The sequence below is a fragment of the Xyrauchen texanus genome, chromosome 39 (assembly GCF_025860055.1).
Source record: "Xyrauchen texanus isolate HMW12.3.18 chromosome 39, RBS_HiC_50CHRs, whole genome shotgun sequence".
Lineage (NCBI taxonomy): Eukaryota > Metazoa > Chordata > Actinopteri > Cypriniformes > Catostomidae > Xyrauchen > Xyrauchen texanus.
In genome coordinates, this window is record NC_068314.1 from 13,507,469 (window position 1) to 13,533,798 (window position 26,330).

The 26,330-nt window shown below is 37.3% G+C and overlaps 2 protein-coding genes across 3 annotated transcripts in view; both read right to left on the reverse strand.

The window, feature by feature from the left end:
• Positions 1–826: 826 nt before the first annotated feature.
• Positions 827–8,422, reverse strand: tsen2 (TSEN2 tRNA splicing endonuclease subunit). The gene is given in 4 exon segments (XM_052111432.1): positions 827–874; positions 3,967–4,424; positions 4,427–4,490; positions 8,366–8,422. Coding segments are annotated over 4 exon segments (627 nt in total).
• An 8,010-nt stretch (positions 8,423–16,432) lies between these two features.
• Positions 16,433–26,330, reverse strand: part of pparg (peroxisome proliferator-activated receptor gamma) — a 43,164-nt gene continuing 33,266 nt past the window's right edge. For both annotated transcript variants that reach the window (XM_052111121.1, XM_052111120.1), the window contains exons 5-7: positions 22,767–22,966; positions 18,600–19,068; positions 16,433–17,473 (exon numbers count right to left, since the gene is read on the reverse strand). In XM_052111121.1, the coding sequence (XP_051967081.1) occupies positions 17,226–17,473; positions 18,600–19,068; positions 22,767–22,966 (917 nt within the window). In that variant the 3' untranslated portion in view covers positions 16,433–17,225. The remainder of the gene's footprint in view (positions 17,474–18,599; positions 19,069–22,766; positions 22,967–26,330) is intronic.

Below are 26,330 nucleotides of genomic sequence, written 5' to 3' on the forward strand. Positions count from 1 at the left end.
TCAAGTAATAATTTTATATTGTATTTTTATTTATGAAATATGGAATTTAGGAAATGTGCTTATGCAACCAGTCCCGCTCTGAGTGGGATTTGAACCGAGGTCTCAGGCATTGGAGGCAGCCGCGCTAACGAGAAGGCAAAAGACTGCAGCCCCTAGCGTCTGTTGCTAGTGCGCTTCATGAGGCTAGGGGAGTGAGGTTTACACATACTGCACAGATTCTATCTAGATCATGTACCAGCTTGCTCCTGTTACACTCACAACATTTACAGCATAGTAAAAATCACTCATCCTTGAAAATGTTATCATTTACTTTTTTATAATAAACTTCTCAGTTTGATGCAATAAAAGCTATTCATCTGAGATGGTGGATTTTGCAAGAAACATTTTAATTAATAATATTCTTAAATCTGTTCCATACTTAATTCCAGACTTGGGCACCCAGCTTGTACTCCGGAAATAGTGATAGGCCGTGTAGGTGTTGAAGAAGTTGGGCTGCACTGAGTGGAAAATCGTCCAAACCTCCCAACCGTCAGAGGCTCCTAGAGTAACAGATCTGACAAAACACTACTTTACCAACAAAAAACAACAAAATTACACATTTTGATCAAATGACAACAGTGAAATTCTGGCCACTTACAGCAAAATGGAATTAACTTAACCCACTGTTACAAACCGACAAGCATCCAAGTGTATACACCAGAAAGAGAGCCTGAAATACAAAGACAAGCAGCTTCTTAGAAAAACAATTATATTGTCGCCCACACTGCATTGATTCTCAAATGATTTGCTTGGTTGCTAACAAGTTCATGTTAGGATGTGTACTTATTCACACTGCGTTCGGTTCAAGCTGATGATAGCTCTCTAAGACCTTTCCCTATCAATTACACAAGGGGATGTCACATAAAGGTAAAACATCCAGTTGGGATGCTAAATAATCAGTTATTATAAACACACATTTCTCCAAGGTTTATTTCTGACCCTTTAATTAGACTCTAAGGTGTAGTTTAGTGGAGAATGCTGGGCTGTGGATTTATTCATGAGAGGGAGTGGCAGTTTCAGTAAGCTCTTCTAGAGGGAGGCTGTGTTGATACTAACATCCAGAGGAAGAGGCCATAAGCCTGAACATATTCACAGCTTCAGCACTCTTGTTTGAATTGGCACAGCCCAATGAAACATCTTAACTGTATCCAGCTGTAACAATAAAAGTGCTACTAAAATGTTTTTTACACTATTGGCCTCAAACATTACAGATAAAGACCAGAGGCAGAACACCACGGTGATGGAAGACTTTTTGGGGCTGGGAAAAGTTGCATTAATATCCATATGTTGAAGGAAAGGATTTATTAAGTGATACATCATATAGCAGGGGGGTCTAACCTTTTTTAGCAGAGACAAAGCAGGGACTCCCTGTTACATGTGGTATTACATTTTAGAGTTGTATATTAAGCTTGGCCAATAATAACATTAGTACCATATTCATGCATTTACATACTTGATGCTTAAACTGCAAAGCCATTCAAATCATAATTATTGATGTACAGAGTCATATATTTGCACTTTATATTTTAATTCTACATAAAGGGATAGACCACCCAAAAAGGAACATTTTCTCATCATTTACTCTCCATTTACCCTCATGCCATCCCAGATGAGTATGACTTTCTTTTTTCTACAGAACACCAATTTTTAAAAGAATATCTCAGCTCTGTTGGTCTATTCCAGTGGTTCTCTACCTTTTTTGGATGAAGGCCCCCTACATCATTCCCATCATTCTACATCATTATCTGTAATAAACAAGGACTTCATATATTGCTTCTGAAGATATGGATTAAACCACTGGAGACTTATGGATTACATTTATACCTCCAGAGTTCAAGCCACCATTTACTTGCATTGTTTGGACCAACAGAGCTGAGATATTCTTCTAAAAATCTTCATTTGTGTTCTGCAGAAGAAGAAAACAGTCACATCTGGGATGGCATGAGAGTGAATAAATAATGAGAGAATTTAAATTTTTGGGTGAACTATCCCTTAAATACAGTTGAATGTGGGAGGGAAAATTAAACATTTAGCTGAACTTTACCTATGGTTATCAATGCAGTGCAACTTGCTCTAGACAAGAAAATAACCAACAGGGCTTCTATTTAATATTACAATAATACAGTTTAGAGGCCATGTACTGCACTGTAAAGTGCATCTACTGTATTACGTTCATGACACTTGCTCTGATCATTTGCAAAATGGATGTCTACATTAAGCCCAACAGAACTTGTTCTACTGTAACATGTGCTGCATTTCTGCAAAACTGAGGAGCATCTTACAATGCATAGCAAATGTATTTGTAGCAAGAGGGATAGTAAACAGTCAGCCGGTTGCTATTGCAACATAAACCCCTTGAGGGTGAAACAAGACCTCTCATCACATCGGAGTCCTGATCAACTTGTCAAGGTTTATTTTGCGATAACAACCAGCTGACTGTACATAATCCCTTTCAAAACATGCAGAGATTGACCTGGAAAATTCTCCCAAGTAGATGGAGGTTTTTGTATCCGTGCTTTGAATTGATGTGTTTGCTGGGTTTGTGTGTCATTTGAAGTAAATGTTTCATTTTGACAGAAGATAATTGAGTGAAATATTTAATTTTGACGTGGAAGTTTGAGGTTTGTACAATATCTGGTGTGTAGTTTTGAGATTGTGTTTATAATTTTGAGAAAATGCTGAATTGTTTCATGAAAAGTTTCAGGAAAAACTTAATTATAACTTTAATATTGTATACAGTATACTGTATAACGCATATTTAAAATTTTTACAAAAATTTGTTTGAGATCAAACTGTAAATGGCGGACCACCTATTGAAGGCCCCTGTCTTTCAGAGAACTTGAACTATCAGGTTATTCTGGACTGCTGTTGAGTCACTTACTTCTTCATAACTCACTTGTAGGTACTCCGTCATAGAAAAGGGGTTGATTCTGCATACCAACCTGCCCGATCAACCCTTACATAGAGGAGAGAGTGAATTACTAACAGGTTTATACTCAAACTATGGCTGAAATGAAAACTTTTCTTGGTAGATGTCTTATCAAAGTGCCTTCCAAATGCTCTTCCATAAGCATTTACATAATTCATTCATTTAATATATTTGTATTAAGGGACTTTCTACAGGTTCGTGATCACAGGTTAAGAATTTTTACAAATTATTTTATAAAGATTGTACTCATGGCAAGCAAGTTGAAGCTGAAGAGATATTTTAGAGCTGAGTAGTTACTAGAAAAATTGAAAGGAAATTTACATGATTTCTTGACATTTTATTAATATCCATGACTGTTTTCAGGGCTAAAAAATTGTTATGTCCTTTTCTGCTCAAGTTTTGAATTTTAATCTATTTATTTATTTTGGAACTGTTAATTTAGCTGTCTCTGTTTTGTAAATATGTTTGTTGGTATGTGTCTTCATTTGAATATTACCACATTGTTTCAGATAAAAGTCTAAATGACTAAATGCAAATGATTTTGAAAATCTCAAACTGTACTGTAAAACTAGTCAGAGGTATCAATTATAAAATAGGATTTTTGTAACCACTCAATTATTAAAATATGGATTGGGACAGGGACACAATAACGGGGCATGCAACAAATACAACGCATAAGGGTGCTACACAAAGGGGGACACCCAATCATCGAATAACAAAATGCTCAAGGGGGGACCCACTAAGCTTAGCTAACTGACAAGAAATATAAGCCACAAAACTTACTTTTTGTTTAGGCTCAACCACCAATAAAAAAACTCTCAAGATCTGACACTTTCTTTTAATAAGGCATAAGTCTATGACTTCTGTTAAGCAACTTGTTCAGTAAATCTGTGCAAATTTCAATAATCAACTAGTCCAAGGGAAGTAATTGTTCTAAATTGCCTAAATTAGCCTTTCCGCTCAATTTTTTTATTTAAAAACAGAAAAATTTTATTTACAATGGAGGTGTTTTCCTCTGAGATCTCATTATCATTGTCTCCAGATTCTACCACCAGAACACATTCATAACCTTCAGATGGGTCAACATCTTGCACGCTCAGCTTTGATCTCATCGAATATTTCTCAACAGGCCTTCAGCCACAGTGAATGATCCAATCATCATGTCTTCTGCACTTTACACTGGGATTTGGGTGCTGTTACAATTGCGTAGGCTCTTTAGGATAAAGTTCAGCTAATGGATCATAAAGAGGGTTTCCTTGATGTTGAGGCTTTTCAGTATCAGTTAGGACCAGATTGTCTTTTTTATTGTCTAGTTCTGCCTCATCAGACATATCATCCTCTGGTTTGTCAACCACTTATCTACCAAAGTATTCGGCCTTAGATTTGATCGGTTCTCTGTCATGTTCATCATCACCAACATCAAGCTCTGCTCATTTAGTGAGCGTCTGCAATGCATACTGACAGTGTCTTCCTCCAGTCCCTGCATCAAGAAAGCAGCCCGTGCCCAACCAGTGAGCTTTTGCTATCTAGCAGAAATTAAATCTACACAACTGTTTTTAAGCATTCGTCTTTAACTGCATATATAGGTCAAGTACATGTCATGGCGCCATTTTATTCTATCCTTATGTATTTGACAGATAGGGGAGGCTCTGAAATGTTCTCGGACTAAGTATGGAGTGTGTTCTCAAACTTTATAGTGTTCAAATTTCCACTTTTCTTTTACTTCAAACTTTTGGACCGTATGGCTTAGAAATATTATTTACATATCCTCTGATTCCATTTATAATGACAACTTCAAAAGGCCCAACAGGTCTACGCTTCTCAAAATTTACCAGCCAGATTGGGCAAACGTCTGGGGTTAGAAATGCCTCCATTGCCTCACTCTTATTTTCACAGCTGATCAACCTTCAACTTAAATGGAAAGTTCACCCAAAAATTTTAATTGTAATTATTTACTTGTCCTCATGTCATTCCAAAGACATATGACTTTCTTTCTTCTATGAAATACAAAAGGAGATCTCATGTAAATAGAGCGCAAATCAATGACACAAGAATCAATGAGATGATGAGTAAATTTGATGAAATCAAATACTTCAGATGAATAAAAACTGAATGATATACTTGACTGAAATACACAATGTCCATTTAACAGTTAAAAAATGTTTCATAAAAAGAGTTAATCTGTTTTCTGATTTTTTTCTGTTTATGGGGATTTCAATAAGTGCTTTATTTTGTTTGTTTTGGATTGTCCTCTGATCTTTTTTTAACCTCATATTAAACCTCATACAGTCTGTTCATCATTTGGTGCGATCATACATCATGTGGTGTAACCAGTTATGGCAGTAATATGTTAAATTCAAAATAAAAAAATATGATTTCTGATTCTTTAATATTAATCATTGATAAAATACGCTAATGTTTTAGTGCCCCATTTAGCTATACTTTTTCTATAAATTTTATGGGTTTTAAATAAAAAATGGATCCGTAAATTTCACAAACACCTGAGAGACTGCCCATAAAAATAAATATGAAAATAATAATTACAGATTAAAAAAATAATACAATTGTATTTACTACTTACTGTTACTTTACTACTACTAACGTAAAATTAAAGTTAAAATATTATTACTGTTAATGTAGCACCTTATTTAAAATAAATATTACAGTTGCACCACATTACTTTTTAGGGCAAGAACAGATTAACTTGGAAAAAACACATTAAACTAATTGAAATATAAGTCTATACCCACATTTCCATTGCTGAGAGATCAGGTGTTCAGGACTGGATCTAGAAAACACTACTGTGGCAGGGCGGAGGGCGGGGCTGGGTCGTGATCATACACACCCGGTCCCTTATCAGGCTAATCAAGCCTCCGAGAGGGATAAAGGCCGACTGCGGAGGATTGTGCGGGAGAGAGAGATAGTTTACGGACATGTCCGTCATGTGTGTGTGTTTTGTCTTTTAAGTTTATCATTAAAATATTATTTATATTGACAAGCCGGTTCTTGCCTGCTCCTTTCCATTGACTGCTTTACAACTACTTTACCAAAATGAACCTTCAGGAAACAATAACAACACAAACAAACAGACAGACAAACACACAAAAAATATGCGTTCCCCCAGTTAGCATACATGCACAGACCCTGTGCAAGGTCAGGGAGGACGAGGAACAAGTCACCCTTGTGGCGCCGTATTGGCCCACCCAGACTTGGTTCTCGGACCTCACGCTCCTGGCGACAGCACCTCCCTGGAAACTTCCCCTGAGGAAGGACCTTCTCTCTCAGGGATGGGGCACTATCTGGCACCGACGCCCAGACCTCTGGAACCTCCCTGGATGGGACGTGGAAGACTCAAGTGATCTACCGCCCCATTGGTAGATACAATCACCCAGGCCAGGGCTCCTTCTACAAGGCAACTGTATTCCCTGAAGAGGTGTTTGTTCACTAAGTGGTGTTCTTCCCATAGCAAAGACCCCCAGAGATGTGCAGTAAGGTCATTGCTTTCATTCATGCAGGAGTAGCTGGAGGGGGCTGTCTCCCTCCACCCTGAAGGTGTATGTAGCTGCTATAGCAGCGCACCACGACGCAGTTGAAGGTACGTTCCTTGGTAAGCACGACCTGATCATCGGGATCCTGAGAGGTGCCAGGAGGCAGAACCCACCTAGGCCACGCCTCTTTCCCTTATGGGACCTCTCTGTGGGCCTGCTGGGCCTTCGGAGAGCCCTGTTCGAGCCCCTAGAGACAGTCAAGTTAAATGCCATCTCATTAAAGACTGCCCTCCTGACCACACTCACTTCCATCAAGAGGGTCGGGGACCTGAAAGTGTTCTCTGTCAGCAAAACATGCCTGGAGTTCGGTCAGGAAGTCCCTCACGTAATCCTGAATCCCCGACTGGGCTATGTACCCAAGGTTCCCACAACCCCTTTTAGGGATCAGGTGGTGAGCCTGCAAGCACTGCCCCGGGAGGAGGCAGACCTAGCCTTATTGTTGCTGTGTCCGGTGCATGCTTTACGCATCTACTTGGATTGCACGCAGAGTTTCAGACGCTCTGAGCAGCTCTTTGTCTTCTTTGTTGGACAGCTGAATGGGAACGCTGTCTCCAAACAGAGGCTTGCCCACTGGATCGTGGATGCCATCGTACTGGCATACCAGACACAGGCCGTGCCTGCCCCTTGTTCGAGCACACTCTACATGGAGTGTGGAATCCTTGTGGCACTGGACATTGGCATCTCTCTAACAGACATCTGCAGAGCAGCGGGATGGACAACCCCCAATACCTTCATGAGATTTTACAATATCCAGGTTGAGCCAGTTTCATCCCGTGTTCTTTCAGGTACGAACAGGTAGAGTTTGATAATACGGAACAGCTGGCTGGGTGTATCTCTTTCGTATAGCTCCTTTCCCCTCCCCTGAGGCGAAAACATGCGCTTTTACCCCCAGTCAAATTCACAAAGTCGTGGAACCTGGATGTCCTTCCGCGAATTCGGCGGAGGAGTTCGCAGCCAGACCCACTACTTGTACTAATATGCCCTGTACTGGGATATGTGCTCCACAGGTGTTGACTACTCCAGTAACCCCCTGTGATATATTTTTCTCAGTATTGTTGTACATTAGCATGATGCAGTAATAAATTAATAAATGCAGTATAAGCAATAATAAATTGACTAATTGTGTAAATGACTATATTTATTAAAATTATTAAATGGCCAATAAAGCCCTCCCTACACCTACCCCTAAGCGATGGTGTAGTGGGCTACAGCACATAACTGTTAATCAGAAGGTCACTGGTTCGATACCCACAGCCATGTGTCCTTGAGCAAGACACTTAACTCCAGGTTGCTCCAGGGGGATTGTCCCTGTAATAAGTGCACTGTAAGTCGCTTTGGATAAAAGCATCTGCCAAATGCATAAATGTAAATGTAAATATTTGGCGAGTTCGCCAAAAGGCAGATTCGAACGCGTCAAAAACTACTTTCAAGAACCACACACTCTACTGCCTGTGCCACTACAGACATAATGTTGCATGCATCCTTTTTTAATATTGTTTGGCCCAACCAGACATTGTCCTCAATGTAAAATGTAATGTAATGTACATTTTACAGCAATGTAAAAAAAAAGAAAGAAAGAAAGATAATATTTTTTTTCTTCCCCTCACTTGCGCATGGGCCCCTGGGCCCCTGGGCCCGTGTCCATAATGCCCATTGGAAAATATGGCCCAGCTGATAATATGTAGAAGTAGTGAGATATATGTCTCACCCTCTCATATAGAGCCTGTATATGAGCAGGGTCTGTCACTATCATATGATGACTGACGATTTCTGCTCTGTTAATTACATCTCCATTCTCTCTGCTAAATGAGACTGGAAGAGGAGCTTCAAATGATTAATACATTTTCACCTGCTGTTTAGGCACTCGAAACACAGCTTCAGTCATGGAGGACAGCTTAGGTTGCATTCCACTTCATATTTTTAGGCCTTTCCTTCAGTAACTTCGGCTGTGTCTCATTTCGAAGTCTGCATGATAGGTAGGACGCGTCCTTTGAAGGCTGCAGTATACCGAGCGTCCTCCTATTTATAAAGAAAATAGATTTTACAGGGGTACTTTAAATTTAATACTTTATTTTAATTATATATTAACATAATAATACATATTATATACTCTGCACCCATCTACTGAGGTGCTTCAACTCTATTACAATGTTTTAACATTACTTGCATTTGAACATCATATTTACGGGCAAATTGGGGTTATTTGTTTTTTGACATTTCCGTTGAAGCAAAGAATTATGGGTTGTGAGTGCCCACGAAGGATACACCTCATGCATCCTCTGAATTCCGGTGAAAGAAGGTCGCATTCGAAGGCTGCATTCAAAGTGTCCTACTTGCTTTAATGAAACTAGACGTATGTGGCAGAGAAATGCGGCCACCGGAGAACACAGCCTTCCAAATGAGACAAAGCCTTCCCTCCGTCTCACGGACTCGGATGTACGTCATTGTTTACATTGCACAATTGCCCACTACTCTTCTTTAAGGGTCTTTTGCTGCAGTGGAGAGTTGTGTGAGTAAATGTGCCTGCATTGCATTGGTCACGCTGTGCGGTTGAGCAGATGACAGTCTACAATTTCTTATATTATTAGTTGCTTTTTGATTTCAGAACAATCTCTCTGTCTTTTTCTTTCTTTTTGGAGATTAGGTACAGGGAATAACAAGGAAAATGAAAAATGTTACTTCATGTCTGTTGCAGACCCATGCCATTCACCCTTCTGAAATGTCCAACTAAAACCAGCCTAAGGTGGTTAGCTGGTTTTAGCTGGTCACCCACCCTAGCCAGGCTGGTCAGTTAGCTGGTTTCAGAAGGGGTTTGAATACTTTTTAGCTGATCAGGCTGGGAGACCAGCTAGCCTCCCAGCTTAAACCAGCTTGGCCAGGCTGGGAGACTAGCTAAGACCAGCCAAGACCAACCTGACCAGCTAAGATCAGCATGACCAACTAAGACCAGAGGCGTTTCCAGCATTGAAGGACATCCGGGGCTTAGCCCAGACCATTTTATTTTCACACTAGCAACCACTTCTCTGTAGTCCAAAGCTGGTAAGAGGGTATTCTTTGAGTTTTGCTCTGGCTGGGCCTGTTTCTACAGTTCCTAAATCTTCCACTCTAATACTATCCTCAACATCCTCTCTCCTCCCTGAATCATCTGTGATGCAAAAGAACAGATACAGCACATAACTTATTGCAAATCAGCTTCAAACAACTAATTCATCAAGTGCTGCATATTTCAAATTGTGGACCAATACCATTGAAGAAAATGTATTGGGAACAGCAGATCAGTGGGATTGCCCTAAAATCTATCATGATTCTTGAATTTTCATGTACATTACCATGAAGTCATCACAAAAGAGTTATATTATAGTGAGTAAAGTGAGTTAAAAAAAATATTGAATATAAATAATTTATATTTTTTGACATAAATAGTCAAAATGATGTATAAGATCCTAAGTTAAAGCATTACATGAATGACTTTAGTCTAAGTTCATTGACACACTATGGCATCGAGCTGTATATAATTCTCATCATCTCTATAAGAATAATTCATCTGTCAAAATCCTTTCATTAGGATCATTGAGATGAACAATATTTCACTTTTAACTTTCTCTAAAGTAAAGTGACTTATTAATTGTTACCAGTTTCCATGCCTGATTCTGGCACAGCTGCTGCTCCTCAGTCTGTTGATCATCTTTGCTACACTCTACAAAACCATTTAATCAAATCAAAGTGTATATTTCCAACAAACTAATATCACAAAACAAGTCACACATACATTTTATGTTAATGCTTATTTGTTATCCTTAGCGAAAACAACACCTGATAAACAAGAAAAGTACGCACCGAATGGGGCTCAAACCGCGGTTTCCGGCATGAGAGGCGACTGTGTTAACTCGGAGCTACCAAGCTGCGTCAATCTAAACATGGAGGTTAGACAAAAACAAATGTGAATTCTTACCCACTGACTTCTTTCGGAAAAATCCCCAAAGCCTCATTTGCTTAATTTTTGCTGTCTTTCCTGCTAACTGCCGTTAACTCGCCACTAAGTAACGTTAGTTGATGTCAACGACTGTGCAAGCTCCTCCTCTACCTGCTGCATATTCAACAGAGAGGAAGAAACGTAGTCGCCCATAGGCTACCGACAGCAAAGGAACTTATTCTATAGGCTAGATTATGCCTATGTCTATTTTTACAGGCTGTATGCAGTATGTGCAAAGCCAAAGCACAATGAAATAAGGCAACTTATGATTTCGGGGGTTTACATAGGCTTTTGTCCGGTTTCATATTTGTCAGTCAACTATTCAAAATACATTCGGGGCTACACTCAAAACATTCGGGGCTGAAGCCCCGGCAAAATCGGCTGCCACCGCCTCTGACTAAGGCTAGCCTGACCAACTAAAAAAGTGTTCAAAACCCCTTGAAAACCAGCCTGACCACCAGGCTAGGTGACCAGCTAAAACCAGTCAACCAGCTTATTCTGGTTTTAGCTCGTCTTTTCAGCAGGGCAGCATTTAATAATTATTTAATTGGCTTTGCAATGTAAATATCACTGTAGCCTACCATTTATGTTTTTATAGGCATACATTTTATACAGTATGTAACGGGGGTCACGGCTCCGTCTCTCTACCCATGGGTCCTTGGCCTGAAAATGATTGAAGACCCCTGTCCTAAACCCTTGATCACGTGGAGCACATTGAAGACTGAAGTCAATTTGTGGAATTATTTAGTGATTTTTGCACCTGAGAAAATAAAGTTTTCGGAGATTGATGCAACCACAGATTCAGGTAAAGTATAGTTGTAATTTCAGAGGCTTGTGTATTTCTCATTTGTTTAATTTTTATTAGAATTAATTGTTAGGAAGGCTTAATCAAGCTTTACTAAAACGAAAATGGTAACATAACAATGAACTGTGTGACAAACAGATAGTTTAAGGTAGCTAAGTATAATGCTGATAAATCTCAATATAACTGCTTAATTGACCTAACTTCACTTTAATCATACATTAGAGTTGTGTGGGCGTGGTGTTGATGAAACGCGATCTGCTGTCACGTCACAATCGAGTTGAACTGTGGGATATGGAGTTGCATGACGCGTACATCAGAGTAGACTCGCTCCCTCGGTCAAAATCGAGGGGTTGAGGGTCTGTCAACTGTCAACAGAAACTTCCCTTCGCTCACGGAACGAAATGTAACGGACTTCCAAAATGGCGGCCCGGATTCCACCAAGGGGAAGTGCTTAAGGGAGTTAGCGAGTGGATGTTAAAAGTGAAGTGACAACTACGCAGCCTAGTAAGGGCGCAAAACAGCTTCACTCAACTCTTGCTGCGGTATCACAGCATAAATAGTCCGTGTTGCTTATGAAACCATCATCTTTAGTTCCGTTTTTTCTTGATTTATAAGTGATTACATGCGCGTCAATCGGACGCAAAATAATGTTATAGTATTATTAAGCATAATCTGACATTTATAAATACAGATAATAATAGTGTATGCCCACTTATAAATGGTTTAATGGGCACCGTGTTTTGTTTGAAGAACCAGTAGATGGCATTGTTTCCCAATTATTACATTTAAATAAATAGTTTAGTCAAAATTTGTTGAGCCTCATTATATCTCCAAAACCGTATGCCATTCTTTGTTCCTTAGAACACAAACAAATATATTTTGCAGAATGTCCAGGCTGCTTTTTACCATACAATGAAAGTGAATAGGGATGAAGGTTGTCAAGCTTTGAAAATTGCTTCCATATCTCCTCCATGTTCCACAGAAGAAAGTCATATGGTTTGGTGCAGCTATCCTTATGAGGACTCTTCATAGACGTAACGATTGTTAACTATAGATTCTATTCACTTACCCCTAAACCTAACCCTCACAAAAAAACTTTCTGTAGTTTTAAATTTTCAAAAAAACATTGTAAAGTATGTTTTTTTTTTTAAGTGATTTAAATTAAGGGGACACTAGAAATGTCCTCATGAACCACATTTAAAGCATAATACCCTTGTAATTACCAGTTTTTTAGTAACCTAAAAAATTTCCTCGTAAACCACCCAAACCCGCCCCCACACACACAACATTACTATTTAACACAAGCTGTTTTTGTACTCTTCTCTAAAAATATATATATTTTTTATTTACCAATATAACTGGTCTGGTATATGCTGCCACACATTAATCTGTAATGGCAAAATTCTTGGACGGTAATGTACGGACCATGTTTGTTTAACAAGACCTGCTACACCTGTCCATTTTTCTAAAAACTCTCCCATAAGAAATGCCTGTTAATCTCAAACCTATATAAGTCTGTCATTGATTGAGGGGCAAGATCCCTATAAGCATCACAAGAAAAAACATGCAACTCCAGTAGTATGTTTACATAAAGTAAATACATTTGCAAACCAGTCCTCTGCTTGTGGACAAAAACACCACTCGCAAGATTAGACTTCTCATGACAGATACAGACATCATTGAAATCTAGCAAAATACATAAATAAATACAACCAGGAAGACAATAGTTAAAAAAAAAAAACTCTTCTAAAAAAGAATAATTTACAAAAAATATGTCTTCCATCTTGGACAAAATATACAGATAAAATATGCTTTTGTGTGTCTTGAACCTTTAAGTAGAATAGTTTTTTATTCACTCAGTAACAAACAAACTAAAGGAATAGTTCACCCAATCATTTCCTCACCCAGGTGTCTATGACTTTCTTTATTAAACAGAACTCAAATTAAGATATTTAGAAGAATAGTTCAGCTGTGTAGGTCCATTCAATGCAAGTGAATGGTGGCCAGAATTTGAAGGTCCAAATATCACATAACGGCATCATAAAAGAAAATCCATACGATTCCAATGATTTAATTAACGTCTTCTGAAGTGAACCAATTGGTTTTTGGTGAGAACAAACCAAAATATAACTCCCTTCAATCTTGATCTGTTCTGGTCACCATTCACTATTAATTTGCATTGTATGGATCTACAGAGCTGAAATACTCTTCTAAAAATCTTAATTTGTGTTCTGCTGATGACAGAGAGTCATACACATCTGAGATGGCATGAGGGTGAGTAAATGATGAGAGAATTAATATTTTGGGGTGAACTATCCCTTTAAATGCATTTAAGCAACATTTTCAAAATGGTATAGATTATCCTACTCAAACGCATGTGACATTAAATAAACAAGAGTTGGGTCAAAAGGTAATCCAAAAGCTATCAAATTAGATCACTTATAAATATAATTTAAGAGATTAGATTACTTGCAATTTTAGCCATGTAATTTGTAATCTGCAATTCAGAAGTAATCTACTCAACACTGCTTGGGATGTAATTGCTCTCAGAATTTTTGAAAATGAACAGATAAAATGTTGTGAGAGTTGTGTCAGACTGTTATATACTATTCATTTTATTGTCTATAATTTTCAAAAACTTGATATCTCGTAACTTGTGATGAGAAAGCAAAATGAATTGTTCATTCTGTCTGTGAAAACATCCTAATCAGGCAATATTGTTTGTACATTGCTTTTGTTTTCTCTATAGCAGGTGTGTTTCTTCAGGCATCAACCTTATACAGCACTGGAATTCCTCTGTTCCGATATTTAAACACACCGAACACACAAGCTGCTGCATTTGTGACTCTACAAACACACACAACTACTTTCCGACACCAAATGATTTCGTTGGCTGCATTCCTTCAAAGATTTTTAAAGCAGGAAAATGTATTTTCTGAAATGATTTGGCATTGTTCATGAAGTGTCTTGGCAGGATGAAGTCTCTGGGGGATTGATAGTAACAAAGTAAGGATATGCTGATACAGCTCAAAAGCACATTTAATCTTCATCAGCAAAACAGAGAGCAGGCCACTTTCCAGAATATATTCGTGTTGTAGCACTTGTTTTGCAGCAGCCAAGCCACTTGAAACTGTCCATTCCCATCCTTGTCTCAAGAGAATACAAGTTTATGATATACCCCTGAGGAAAAAGTACAAAAAAGCGTTCCCATAATGCTTTAATTATATAATCGAAAAATAAGTAGCACAAGAGTGTTGTGAGAACTCAAACTTAAAAGTAGCATCCTGTAGATGCTTTAGTTTAGTTTATATTCTGAAGGAACAGTTCAGCCAAAATGAAAGAAATCTGTCATTCCAAACCCATATGATGTTATTTTCCTGTGGAACACAAAAGAAGAATTTTTGAAGAAATGCCATGCATCTCTTTTCCATACTATGACAGTTCATAGTGACCACATCAGTCAACCTTCAAAAATGCCATAAGACTAAATTAAAACACATAATAAAAAAAATCACTCATGATATCAATAACCAAATAATAATTTTATTTTTCATGAGAAATCATTTAATTTGACACCAATGTGTCATCCATGTGTTCTAGTACAGTGACAGCATGACGCACAGCGTAAATCAAACGAATACCTGCCTGTCATTCGTATTAATTTGTTCTCACAGTTTCAGTTTCTGAAATGATTTAATAAATCACTTTCCGCCCTGGATATCTCAGTCGTAAAGGTGATGGCTACCACGCCTGGAGTTTGCTAGTTCGAATCCAGGGAGTGCTGAGTGACTCCAGCCAGGTCTCCTAAGCAACCAAATAGGCCCGGTTGAGGGTAGAGTCACATGGGGTAACCTCCTCGTGTTGAGCGTGGATGCCGCGGTGGATAGCGTGAAGTCTCCACACTTGCTATGTCTCCGTGGCAACGCGCTACAACAAGCCACGTGATCACATTAAAAAATCACTTCACGGGTCCAATTTGATTCATTCGCATTGACACCGCCCTTTATTATGCGCGTTTGGAGGCCCGCCTCTAAATTGAATATTCAATTTCGGGGAAACACGCGAAATATGCCAAGAGACGTGTTATCTTAAAGAAACAATCCTTATAGAATACTACGCTGGTAGACTCTTGAGCTTTTCTTAATGTGCTTTCAAGTTTGCTCTTGTTTTATGCACGCAAACCTTTAGTAAGTCAGGGCGATGGTGTTTTTCACCTTTCATGAGATGACAGATGTGGTAGTCAGTAGTCACAATGATCTGTCATTATATGTATTGTAAAAGAGCTGTGTAAACATTCTTCCAAAATTCTGATTTTGAGTTTCTTGGAAGAAAAAAAAAGTCATCTGGGTTTGGAATGGTGTGAAGGTGAGAAATTAATAAGTCATTTTTTAAAGTCACTCACTTTTGTTCTGACGTTTTTTTTTTTTTTTTAAAGCCCAAAGACGATTGCGAAAGAGATTTTGGAGACATCTATCAGCAGTGGAAACGTAAAAAAAAAAGAAAGACAAAATCTGATGGATAGCATTTGCCAGTTTTCAACTTCCCTCTTCCATGACCTCCCTGAAAAAAGCCATAAAATAGAACACTATCTTTATAATTAATGTACTTTCCTTTTTTCTTTTTTTTTACATAGAGACACAATTAACTCAAACGTAACTATCAAAAAGAAGGAATATTCCTGTTAAGCAGCTGGAAATTATATTTTGTCACAGGAGATATGCATCTACTGCTGGGTGTAATTAAGTTCACATTTTGCAATCATAATAGGGTGTGTTCTGTGAGACATGCAAGAAAAGGATGATGTAATGGCTGCAAACAGCTTTGCGTGACACGCACCATGCCCACTCAAATTTTTTTTTATCATTAATTAAAAGAAACAGTGCCGGCATGCAGGTTTCTATTAAAAACATGCAATAACTTGAGCATGTAATATGTCAATCAAAAGTACAATTAACAATGTTAATTTAGTGAACCAAGAAAAATTGTTTGAAAATATTTATTTACATATTCAAATACAATTGAAATTCAACGGTTTACAAACCATTTAAAATGCACAAAAGATCTTTTAAAATATTTGTAATTTTTTTTTTTTTTTATATATATATATTTACATACATTTTTGAAGAATTAAAGTCAGAAATTAAGGCTCTGGAATGATTTGGAAAATAAATTTTAATTCCTGACTATGAACAATAAAGAAGAATTAAAAAAAGTAGCTTACTTTATCTACATAATAAATGTCCAAACCTCATAAATGTAAAAGACAACATATTCAAACTGAGAGAGAAAAAAAAATGTATTTGTTCAATGTAAAATAAAATAAAAAATCTAAAAGAAAGCGTGAATACTTAGTTGTGACATATATAAGTGTGAAGGCGCTGCGTATCTATAAATTTGAATTTACCTTTCATACAAGGTGTGCATAGTCTAAAAATCAGTTCTTTGGTACATTCAAAAGTAGTGGCAGAATGTTTTTAGTTTGTTAAGGTTTTCAGTTCTCTGACAAAAACAAGAAACTTTTATTGCAGTCCTACATGAAAAACCCTGCGGACATATACTGCAGGTGGCACTTGCTGATAATGGCTGAAAATTTCTAACATGTTTGATTTGTTTTATTAAAAATGGAGTGTCACTTTTATGTCCATGGATTTATCAGTACTGACTAGGACTGCAAAAAAAAAAACAAGTGCAGATTTATTTCACCTGGTAAAAACAGATTCACAGTGGTTCGGCCCTCTTTAACCAGGGTCCATGCAATGAGCACCAAATGACACTTTTTGTTTGTAAGACAGAAACGAATCACAAAGCGGTCACTGCTGAACAAGTAACACTCTGTTCCAGTTTCTCTGTTGGCAGAGGTTTCAAACAGTGCAAAAACATCACCCCTACTTACAAGCAGTACACCAAAACTCAAAATCAGCAAACCACAAACTAGTACAAGTCTCTCATTATTTCTTGCAGAAGTGGGTGTAAGCACCAGTCAACCTCGGTCTCTTTCAGTAGCTGGATCAACTGAACTTGGTTAGTCACCAGCTGTCGTAGATCAGTCATCTTCTGTAGAACTTTGGCGAACAGCTGGAGAGAGTCTGGATGGTTCGTCTTCAGCTGGAGCTCCAGAGAATGAAGAACAGTCTCCTGTAGGTCTTCAATGGGCTTGACGTTCAATAGTCCTGGTCGATCTGCCGGGGGAAGATGGGTTTAGGATTGGAATATGTTTCAGTTTTTTTTGAGTATACATCATTGTAATTGTTGTGCTGGATTTAATTTATACTGATGTTAATAATACTAGTCTTAACTGTAATGTTGAAAAAAAATCTCTGAAAATTACTTTAATACAGTAATTACAATCATCCTGTATGGACATATATCTATATATATATATATATATATATATATATATAGACACTTTCAATTGAATACAACAAATATGTATTGCAATTGTAACTGAAAATTAAAAGAATATAGAATTACTGATTTCATTTTAGTTTTTTCACTCTGTAATGAAAATGCAATTTTTTATGGAACGTTTGCATTAAGAATTTGGGAAAAATATATTTAATTTCTTTTGATTTTGGTGTGAAATATGATATGATTTACCAATGATCCAAGGTACCCACTTCATATATAATAATATTTGATATTAATTAATGGTAATTTTCGCATTACTTCATGATTTTGAATCACCAAGGTTCAAGTATGAGATTTTATTAAATGGTCTTGATGAATTGGTGACCATTAAAATAACTGTATTTGTGCTTTCAAACCCTACTGTGAAGTGTGAATAAAACAATCATAATGATAAAGTCAGATCAATGCTCAGAATGAGTCAAATATAAACCCACTTTTTTTGTTTAAATAGAAGAGGAGGTATGACAAAACCTCAAATCACATGATGAGCCCATTATACCGTATGAGTCACTGAAATTGTGGTTGCATTTGCAGTAAAAATATGAATTAGGTTGATGTTGTCATTTTTTACCCTTCCAATATGATAATGAAAAAGATCATATACACCGACTGAAAATATCAGTGAGGGGAAAAAAAATTAAGGTTGAGAAAAGCCACCAAATTAATGTCATTTAAAGACATTACATTATTTTGACAGATAAAGCATTGAAAATATATTACAATTAAGTTAATATATTGTTTGTTTTAATTTCATATAATTGAACATACGCCTATGTTTAGCAATATGACCGAGGTTGATGCACAGGTAAATCAATGGATTTCTGTAAATTGTAGTCCTAGTTTTTTGCTTTTTAACGGAAGAAATGTCATGAAATCTTGTCTTGAAGCAAGACCTACCTCCACTCAAGATGATAACAGCCAGGAACAGCGCCATGTCACTGTCATCCAACTCCAATATGTTGAATTTGACAGAGAACTCAAACTTGGGCTCCATCATTTCACAGAAGGGCTTGCGCAAGCTCTTGAGGAACTCACGAGTCATGAAGATCTGGCCGTATGCGATGAGCGTGCCATCTTTGTTCATGAGAGGTGCCATCATGATGATGAGAACTTCAATAACACCGTACTTCAAAAGCGTCACTTGGTCGTTCAAGTCCAGGTTCACGAAGCCGGGGATGCTCTTTGCAAATTCAGTGACTTCACTGACGGCTTCGGCCGATCGCGATTGGCAGCTGTGGAAGAAACGAAGCTCCACCTCGTGCATGATGCCCATGTCGGCCCTTCGGTCGTCCTGTACGGGCATCTGTCTGCAGTTAATCATCTGCTCTCCTTCCATCAGAGACTTCATGTCGTGAATAACGAAAGGCTGTGAAACAAGAAGTGACACCAACTCAAAATAAGATCAGAAAACGTAACTTGTTGTCACTAAGATTGAGATTACTGGAAAAGAAATGACTGTAAACATTATGAGAATGACCTAAAAAGTAGTGCTTTTCTAAATATTCTGTATATCAATACATTTATTTGGATTGTTTGAATGTGGTCCTCTCAGGTTTTCTCAACTGGTTTCATGGCAGAGATTTAGGCCCAGAACATACTCAACGCAAAAACGTGATCATAAATGCTTTTCACTGCACAAGCTCGGTTTCATACGTCGTTGCATTCCAAAATGTGTCTAACTAAAATGTATAGTGTAACGGAAGTACACGTTGCATTCTCAGTGTTGCCACAAGGGGCGCTAGAGCAGGCATTAACATAAACTCTTCTTCTATGGTTAGTATTCTGTTTCAGGTCAACTATTGTCATGTTGGAGCACCCTTTTGGAAATAATCTTGCTGGACAATTTAAAGTCAACATGTTCATAGCTAGCAACCTGAATAATAATATTAACACATCCAGTTTATTGGCACAGATATTTGAAATGAATGCAAGAATGCACGCTAAAGGAATAGTTCATCCAAAAATGAAAAAGGTCTCATCATTTACTTACCCTCATGCCATCCCAGATGTGTGACTTTCTTCTGCTGAACACAACAAACATTTTTAGAAGAATATCACAGCTCTGTTGGTTCTCACAATGGGTCCCAAAATTTTGAAGCTCCAAAAGCACATAAAGGCAGCATAAAAGTAATCCATTCGACTCCAGTTAAATCCATATCTTCAGAAAAGATATGATAGGTGTGGGTGGGAATCAGATCAATATTTAAGTCCCTTTTTGCTATAAATCTCCACTTTCACATTCTTCTTTTGTTTCTGGCGATTCACATTCCCCCTAATGGTAGAGGAGGACAATTTATAGTAATAAAGAACTTAAATATCGATCTGTTTATCACCGAGACCTATCATATTGCTTCTGAAGATATGGTTTATCCACTGGAGTCGTATGGATTACTTTTATGTTGCCTTTATGTGCATTTTAGAGTTTCCAATTGTGAGGGCCAACAGAGCTGAGATATTCTTCTGAAAATCTTTATTTGTGTTCAGCAGAACAATGAATCATGCACATCTGGTATGGCATGAGGGTGAGTTAATGATGAGAGAATTTACATTTTTGGGTGAACTATCCCCTTAAGTATGTACAACAGGACCACACACACACTTGCGAATCATTGGCCTAATATTCATATCTGTGTTAACAAATTTGCCTTACTCAGAAATATCTCCAGTCGGAGCAATTCCATTGCTGCAAAATGGGTTTATCAATGTAAACAAAACAACCGAACCAAGAATTTTGCTGTTAAAACTGAGGTCTTGGATTCTTTTCTAATTCCTCTGAATGTTTACTCTTGTATTAGAATAGAAAACATGATCTCTGAGATTCCTTTGAGTTGAGAGAACATGCCTTGTATATTGAACAAATAAAACATGAATTAGGAAGGAAGGAATAGATATGGAGTTATAGCTCTGATTTTTTTAAAAATATTATTTTTATAGGATTGTCTTTCTGCAGCCAGTGCCTTTATAAATATTTCCCCCCTCTGGAAAGAGCAGCTGTTTGGTATCACTCCACTCATATTATCGCCTGTGTTAGTCAAAACAAGCACCTAACAGCCTTGGTCATATCTCTTGTTGAAGATATGTGATGCAGTCGTTTTATGACTTGAGTTGTGTGCTATATGTTGAATTAAACACAAAAATTATTTGAGCACTTTTAGACACTTAAAGGTTCACTCAGTAATTTTTTCCTCATTTGAAAAGTTTTACTTCTAAGTATATGTATAAACTCATGACCACTCACATGAGATTAGGACTCTAGTGATATCAGTAACCTTATAAAAGCTGTTTTATTTGACATGGAGAAGGTTCCCTCATGGGGGCTGCCATGTCTGAATCACATGACCAGCCAAATACTACTACATGCTTAATCTCAGTAACCGCCCTGCTATTGGACACCTTCTCTCAAGGATGAAATGAATCCTGGCAGACTGTGAATAGTGAATTTCTACAATGACATCAGTAACTGAAAACTATTGCATTTGAAAGATGCTGCATCCACACCACTAGTTGTCAGTGTAAGTCTAAGACAACATGAATAAAAACACCTTAAAGTAACACTTAAAAATGTATCAATGTCATTACATTAGATTCACTTTTACATAAACTTGCACATGTTCCCCTAATGTTTGAAAACCACAAACGGTCACAACTCTAGTCCTCATTTTATAAAGTGCATGTTTTATCATTTTAAAGCTACTGTAGCAAACTTCTTTTTGTGAATCAGTTTGCTTGAAAATAATTATTTGAAAAAAATCCAATTGGTTTGACATTTAGCTAAATAATAAAGACTTTCATACATTTCTAAGCGTTGCTGAAGTGTCCAAGTACTTTTAGGAGCATATACAACAATAAATAAATATTCAAGGCTTTCTTTACAAGCATGTTCCTTTAAACAATCTACATGTTAAACTAAAATGTAATTTATGGTTTTATGATTCTTATCCTCAGTAACAAAGCTATAAATCACAAGATATGATGAAGGCATGGGGTCAGATTATCCATGTGCCTAGTCACGTGACAGGTTAACGTTGCAAACCTGAATTTCAACCTTGGCTATGCTTGAATTCAAGTGTGCTGTTCTTCATGTTATGTCTAGACAACTACAGTGGTATCTATGTTGGTCTTGAATTTCTGCATGTGTTTAAGGTGTACAGAACATGTATCTCACAGAACATGAGATTCAAAAAGAGATTTATTTTTCATAGTCTAAACTACATTGACAGTCTTCTAATCCATTTGATAGCTTTGTGTGAGGAACACAAAGTATTGTGATTTGTTTCACACACACACAACAAAACAAAGATTCATGATTTGAAACTCGATTACACTTCCTTGTGCTTTAAGCATGTAAATATGCTCTGTGTGTGCGTTTTTGAAGCTTTAAAGTTTGGACATGAGTGACTGGCAATTTATGAATATATTCACATCATATCTCCATCAAAATATCTTCACTTGTGTTATGTGGAAGAAAGAAGTCATACAAGTTTGAGACAACATAAGGGTGAGTAAATGATGAGAGAATTATAATTTTTGGGTGCACTATGTCAGAACTGTTTTTGGTTTGTTTCAAAACAGGTGCAAAATTGTTACGATGTTAAATGATCTCTTTGGCTCGATTTGCATACTGTCACCTCATTGGTAAGAATGTTTGCAATGTTTATGTACCGTAGGGCTCAAGTTAAAATTTGGAAAACAATATTGCCATGCACCTGTTTCTAAAAAGAGTCATTAAAAACATTTTCAGAGGAAGAGTTGCATCTTGATTATGAATTACAGTGATATGCATATGCTGACCCACAGATTTCATCTCCAAAGGTCCATGAGGTATGGTCATGTTTATCATAGGAATATTGTTTGGTTCTTTGGTGCAATGGGTCAGATTGAATTCTCACCACAAGCAAAAAGTATCAAAGTGTAATCAGGCCATCTAATTGTTTTGGTGTGGATACAAGCATGGTTGCCATTTTCATATATGCCATATATAACTGATCTGAATTAAGGGAGAAAATGCACCAGTTTAATTTCACTGGTGGCTATAGTCACAAGCAATGAAAAAAGCATACTCACTGCATTGTCACTGGTCTTTCCTGAGAGTATGGCCCTGGCCTTGGCTTTAGTCAGGGGGAAGTACTTCAGATAGGATTCGTACAGATGCCGGGCCAGGGTCCTGAGATCGGCCGACTCTGGGTGCATGTGATCTATGTCAGTGGTGAACTCTGCCAAGAGCTTTTCTTTCTCGGCCTGGGGCATCCGACCAAAGCGAATGGCTGGGAAAAAAAACAAACAAATAGACAGTTAAACCCATCCCAAGTCCCAGAACCAACATGTTTACAGTCTTTGCTAACATTTTGGGTCTGTAGGGATATGAGTGGGAGTCAAAGACAGGGAGTTTGTTTTTAGTGTTTTGGTATGTTAGCACAGGTCATTATGATCATTTGGAAAAGGAACATTTCAAAGGGATAGTTCACCCAAAAATGAAAATTCTCTCATGATTTACTCACCCTCATGCTATCCCTGATGTGTATGACTTTCTTTCTTCTGCAGAACACAAATGAAGATTTTTAGAAGAATATCTAAGCTCTGTAGGTTCATACAATGCATGTGAAGGGTGGCCAGAACTTTGAACCTCCAAAAATCCCATATAGACAGCTTAAAAGTAATCCATATGACTCCAGTGGTTAAATCCATATATTTTGAAGCAATATAATGGGTGTGTGCAAGAAACAGATCATTATATAAGTTCTTATTTACAATAAATCTTCACCTTAATCAGCCCACTACTAGTAGGTGGTGAAATACACAACGAATGCAAATCTCTAAAAAACAAAAAGAAGAAGAATGTGGAAGTGAAAGTTAAAGCGGAGGTTTATAGTAAAAAAAAAATTCTCATCCACACATATTACATTGGTTCAGAAGAAATGGATTTATCCACAGGAGTCGTTTGGAGCTTTGAAGTTTAGGTCACCATTCACCTGCATTGTATGGACCTACAGAACTGAGATATTCTTTTAAAAATCTTAATTTGTGTTCTGCAGAAGAAAGAAATTCATACACATCTGGGATGATATTAGGGTGATCTATCCATTTTAGTATTATGCGAGTTATGTTTTATTTTGTTTTAAATCTAATCAAATTTCAGTATTTTCATAGTAAAGCTAAAAGTTTTACTTGGAATACATATGACACAATGAAGTTTTCAGTGCTGCATTGCATCAGATTGTAATAGCCGCACCTCCAGTAATCTTGACATATTTCTTTACACTACTCTGTCACTACACAGATACACACTGACACTCCCTGGTTCTATATGTAAGCATTACCTAAAGAATGGGACAGCCTAAGATTTAAAGGTAAAGCATGTAATTTGCATGTTAAAATACTTCCTCCAGTTTAATGTGCATGCAGAGTCAACTATAAGTAAGACAGTAATTGCCCCAAAAGTATTTTTAAAGTAAGTATTTAATGAAGTATTAATTTTTTTTAAATAAAAAATGCACAAACATATAAATAAATAAATAAATATATTTTTAAATAAACAAAATTGCCATTTCATTTGGTGCTGCTAGTAGCACAGAAATTACACACTTCAATCAAATGTTTGAAAATGTATTATATAAATTTGACGTTGATCTTGATGAAATATACTCATTGTATTTTTGCAGCATGGATGATGTGTTGATGATGCCTTCACATGTCTGTGTTGTTTATACAGCTTCTAATGCTACCACAACCATCTAATTAATATGTGCATTGTAATCTCAATTTTGTGAAACTCATAACTATTTCAGTTGAATCTAGGTCGGCCGAAATGATCAAAGGCAACAGAAACAAGGACATACCCAACTGTAAACCCATCTAACCCTCTAACGCATTAAGATATAATGTGACCCTGAATATGAACTCTGAAAGATTTCAATTATTGCTGAAATGTATTTGTTTTGTGTGTCTTCTGATAAACCATGGGCAGGTTTTCAGGCCAGTTAGACAGGAAATATGAAAACCACCCAGAAGACATTTCATTTCAAAATTTAAAAGGCAATATTAAAGGAATAGTTTACCCAAAATGTACTCACCTTGTTGCATCAAACTTCCCTTGTTCTTTGGAATTCAAAAGGTGATTTTTATAAAGAATATTCCAGCCGCTCTTTTCCATATAATGAATGGAAAAGAGCTGCAAAATAACCATTAAAGTAATTTAAAGTATCATACAAGTAGTCCTTTCGCTTAGTCCATAGTTTTGTGTGAGGAGCAGACAGAAATTTAAGTCATTATTCACTGAAAATCTTCACCTCCACTTATGCTTTATAACAGAATTGCAAAAGATGTGCGTGAACGGCAATAGTTCTCATATCTCATGACCAAATGTCATTTAATGGCAGCATATTTTAGAGCTAAAGTGAAGGGGAAGATTTTCAGGGAATATCTGTGGTGCTTTCTTGTCATTTTGGAGCTTGACAGCCCCAGAACAGAAAAAAAGTAATGCAGGGTTTGGAACAATATGAGGGAGAGTAAATAATGACAGAATTTAAATTTTTGGGTGAACTAACCCTTTAATTCTACGTGTTTATGCGTAGTCATGAAGTCTTTTTGGAAACCTTTGATCAAGGTTTTCCCTTGTCTGATATCATTATTTGACTTTGGGGGTTGGAAAGGGTTTGTAAATGTGATGTCTAAAGTTTCTAACCAGAATGTGAGACGTTATCTAATATTCTTAATGGTAGGAAGTAAACATTGTCTTTCATGGATGTGCCCCAACATAATTCAAAATGATTTAAATTGATACGACGTGTACATAACTATCACACCTTTGGTAAACCAGCGCATGCCTCACCACCTTTATCCTGCTGTACGGCTTGGCCAGAAGCCCGTGTGAGTGACACAGCATGTTTGTGACAGTCAGTCCACGCTTTCATGAATCATTGATAAAAGAGACAGGGAGACAAATCCCAGCCAGATTTCAACCAACCACTACAATGTGCGTGAAGACAGAGAGAGAGCGAGAGAGAGAGAGAGCAAGAGAGAGAGAAGGGGGAGGAGGAAAAACAGAGCAAACCAATTGGAAGCCTTCAAGCCGATAACGATAAACTAAACTGACCCCACTGCATGACGCAAACACCTGCAGGCAACTTCAACAGTCTCAACCTCTCTTAAACAGAGTAATCCAAGAGCTTGACAGCTAGAGTGTCTAGAGTGTCCGTTTACTGTGTAAATTAACTGGGAAAAAAAATGATTTTATTTTATATACGAGCACTTTATTAGGAAGACCTGTACACCTACTTAATCATGTGACTATCTAATCAGCCAATTGTGTGGCAGCAGTGCAATGTATAAAATAATGCAGATACGGGTCAGGAGCTACAGTTAATGTTTAAATCAACCATCAGTATGGGGAAAAAATGTGATCTCAGTGATTTAGACTCTGGCATGATTGTTGGTGCCAGACGGGCTGGTTTGAGTATTTCTGTAACTGCTGATCTCCTGGGATTTTCACACACAACAGTCTCTAGAGTATATGATAAGAATGGAGCAAAAAACTAAAATCATTCAGTGAGTGGCAGGTCTGTGGGTGAAAAAGACTTGTTAATGACAAAGGACAGATGAGAATGGCCAGACAAGCATGAAAATCCTAGG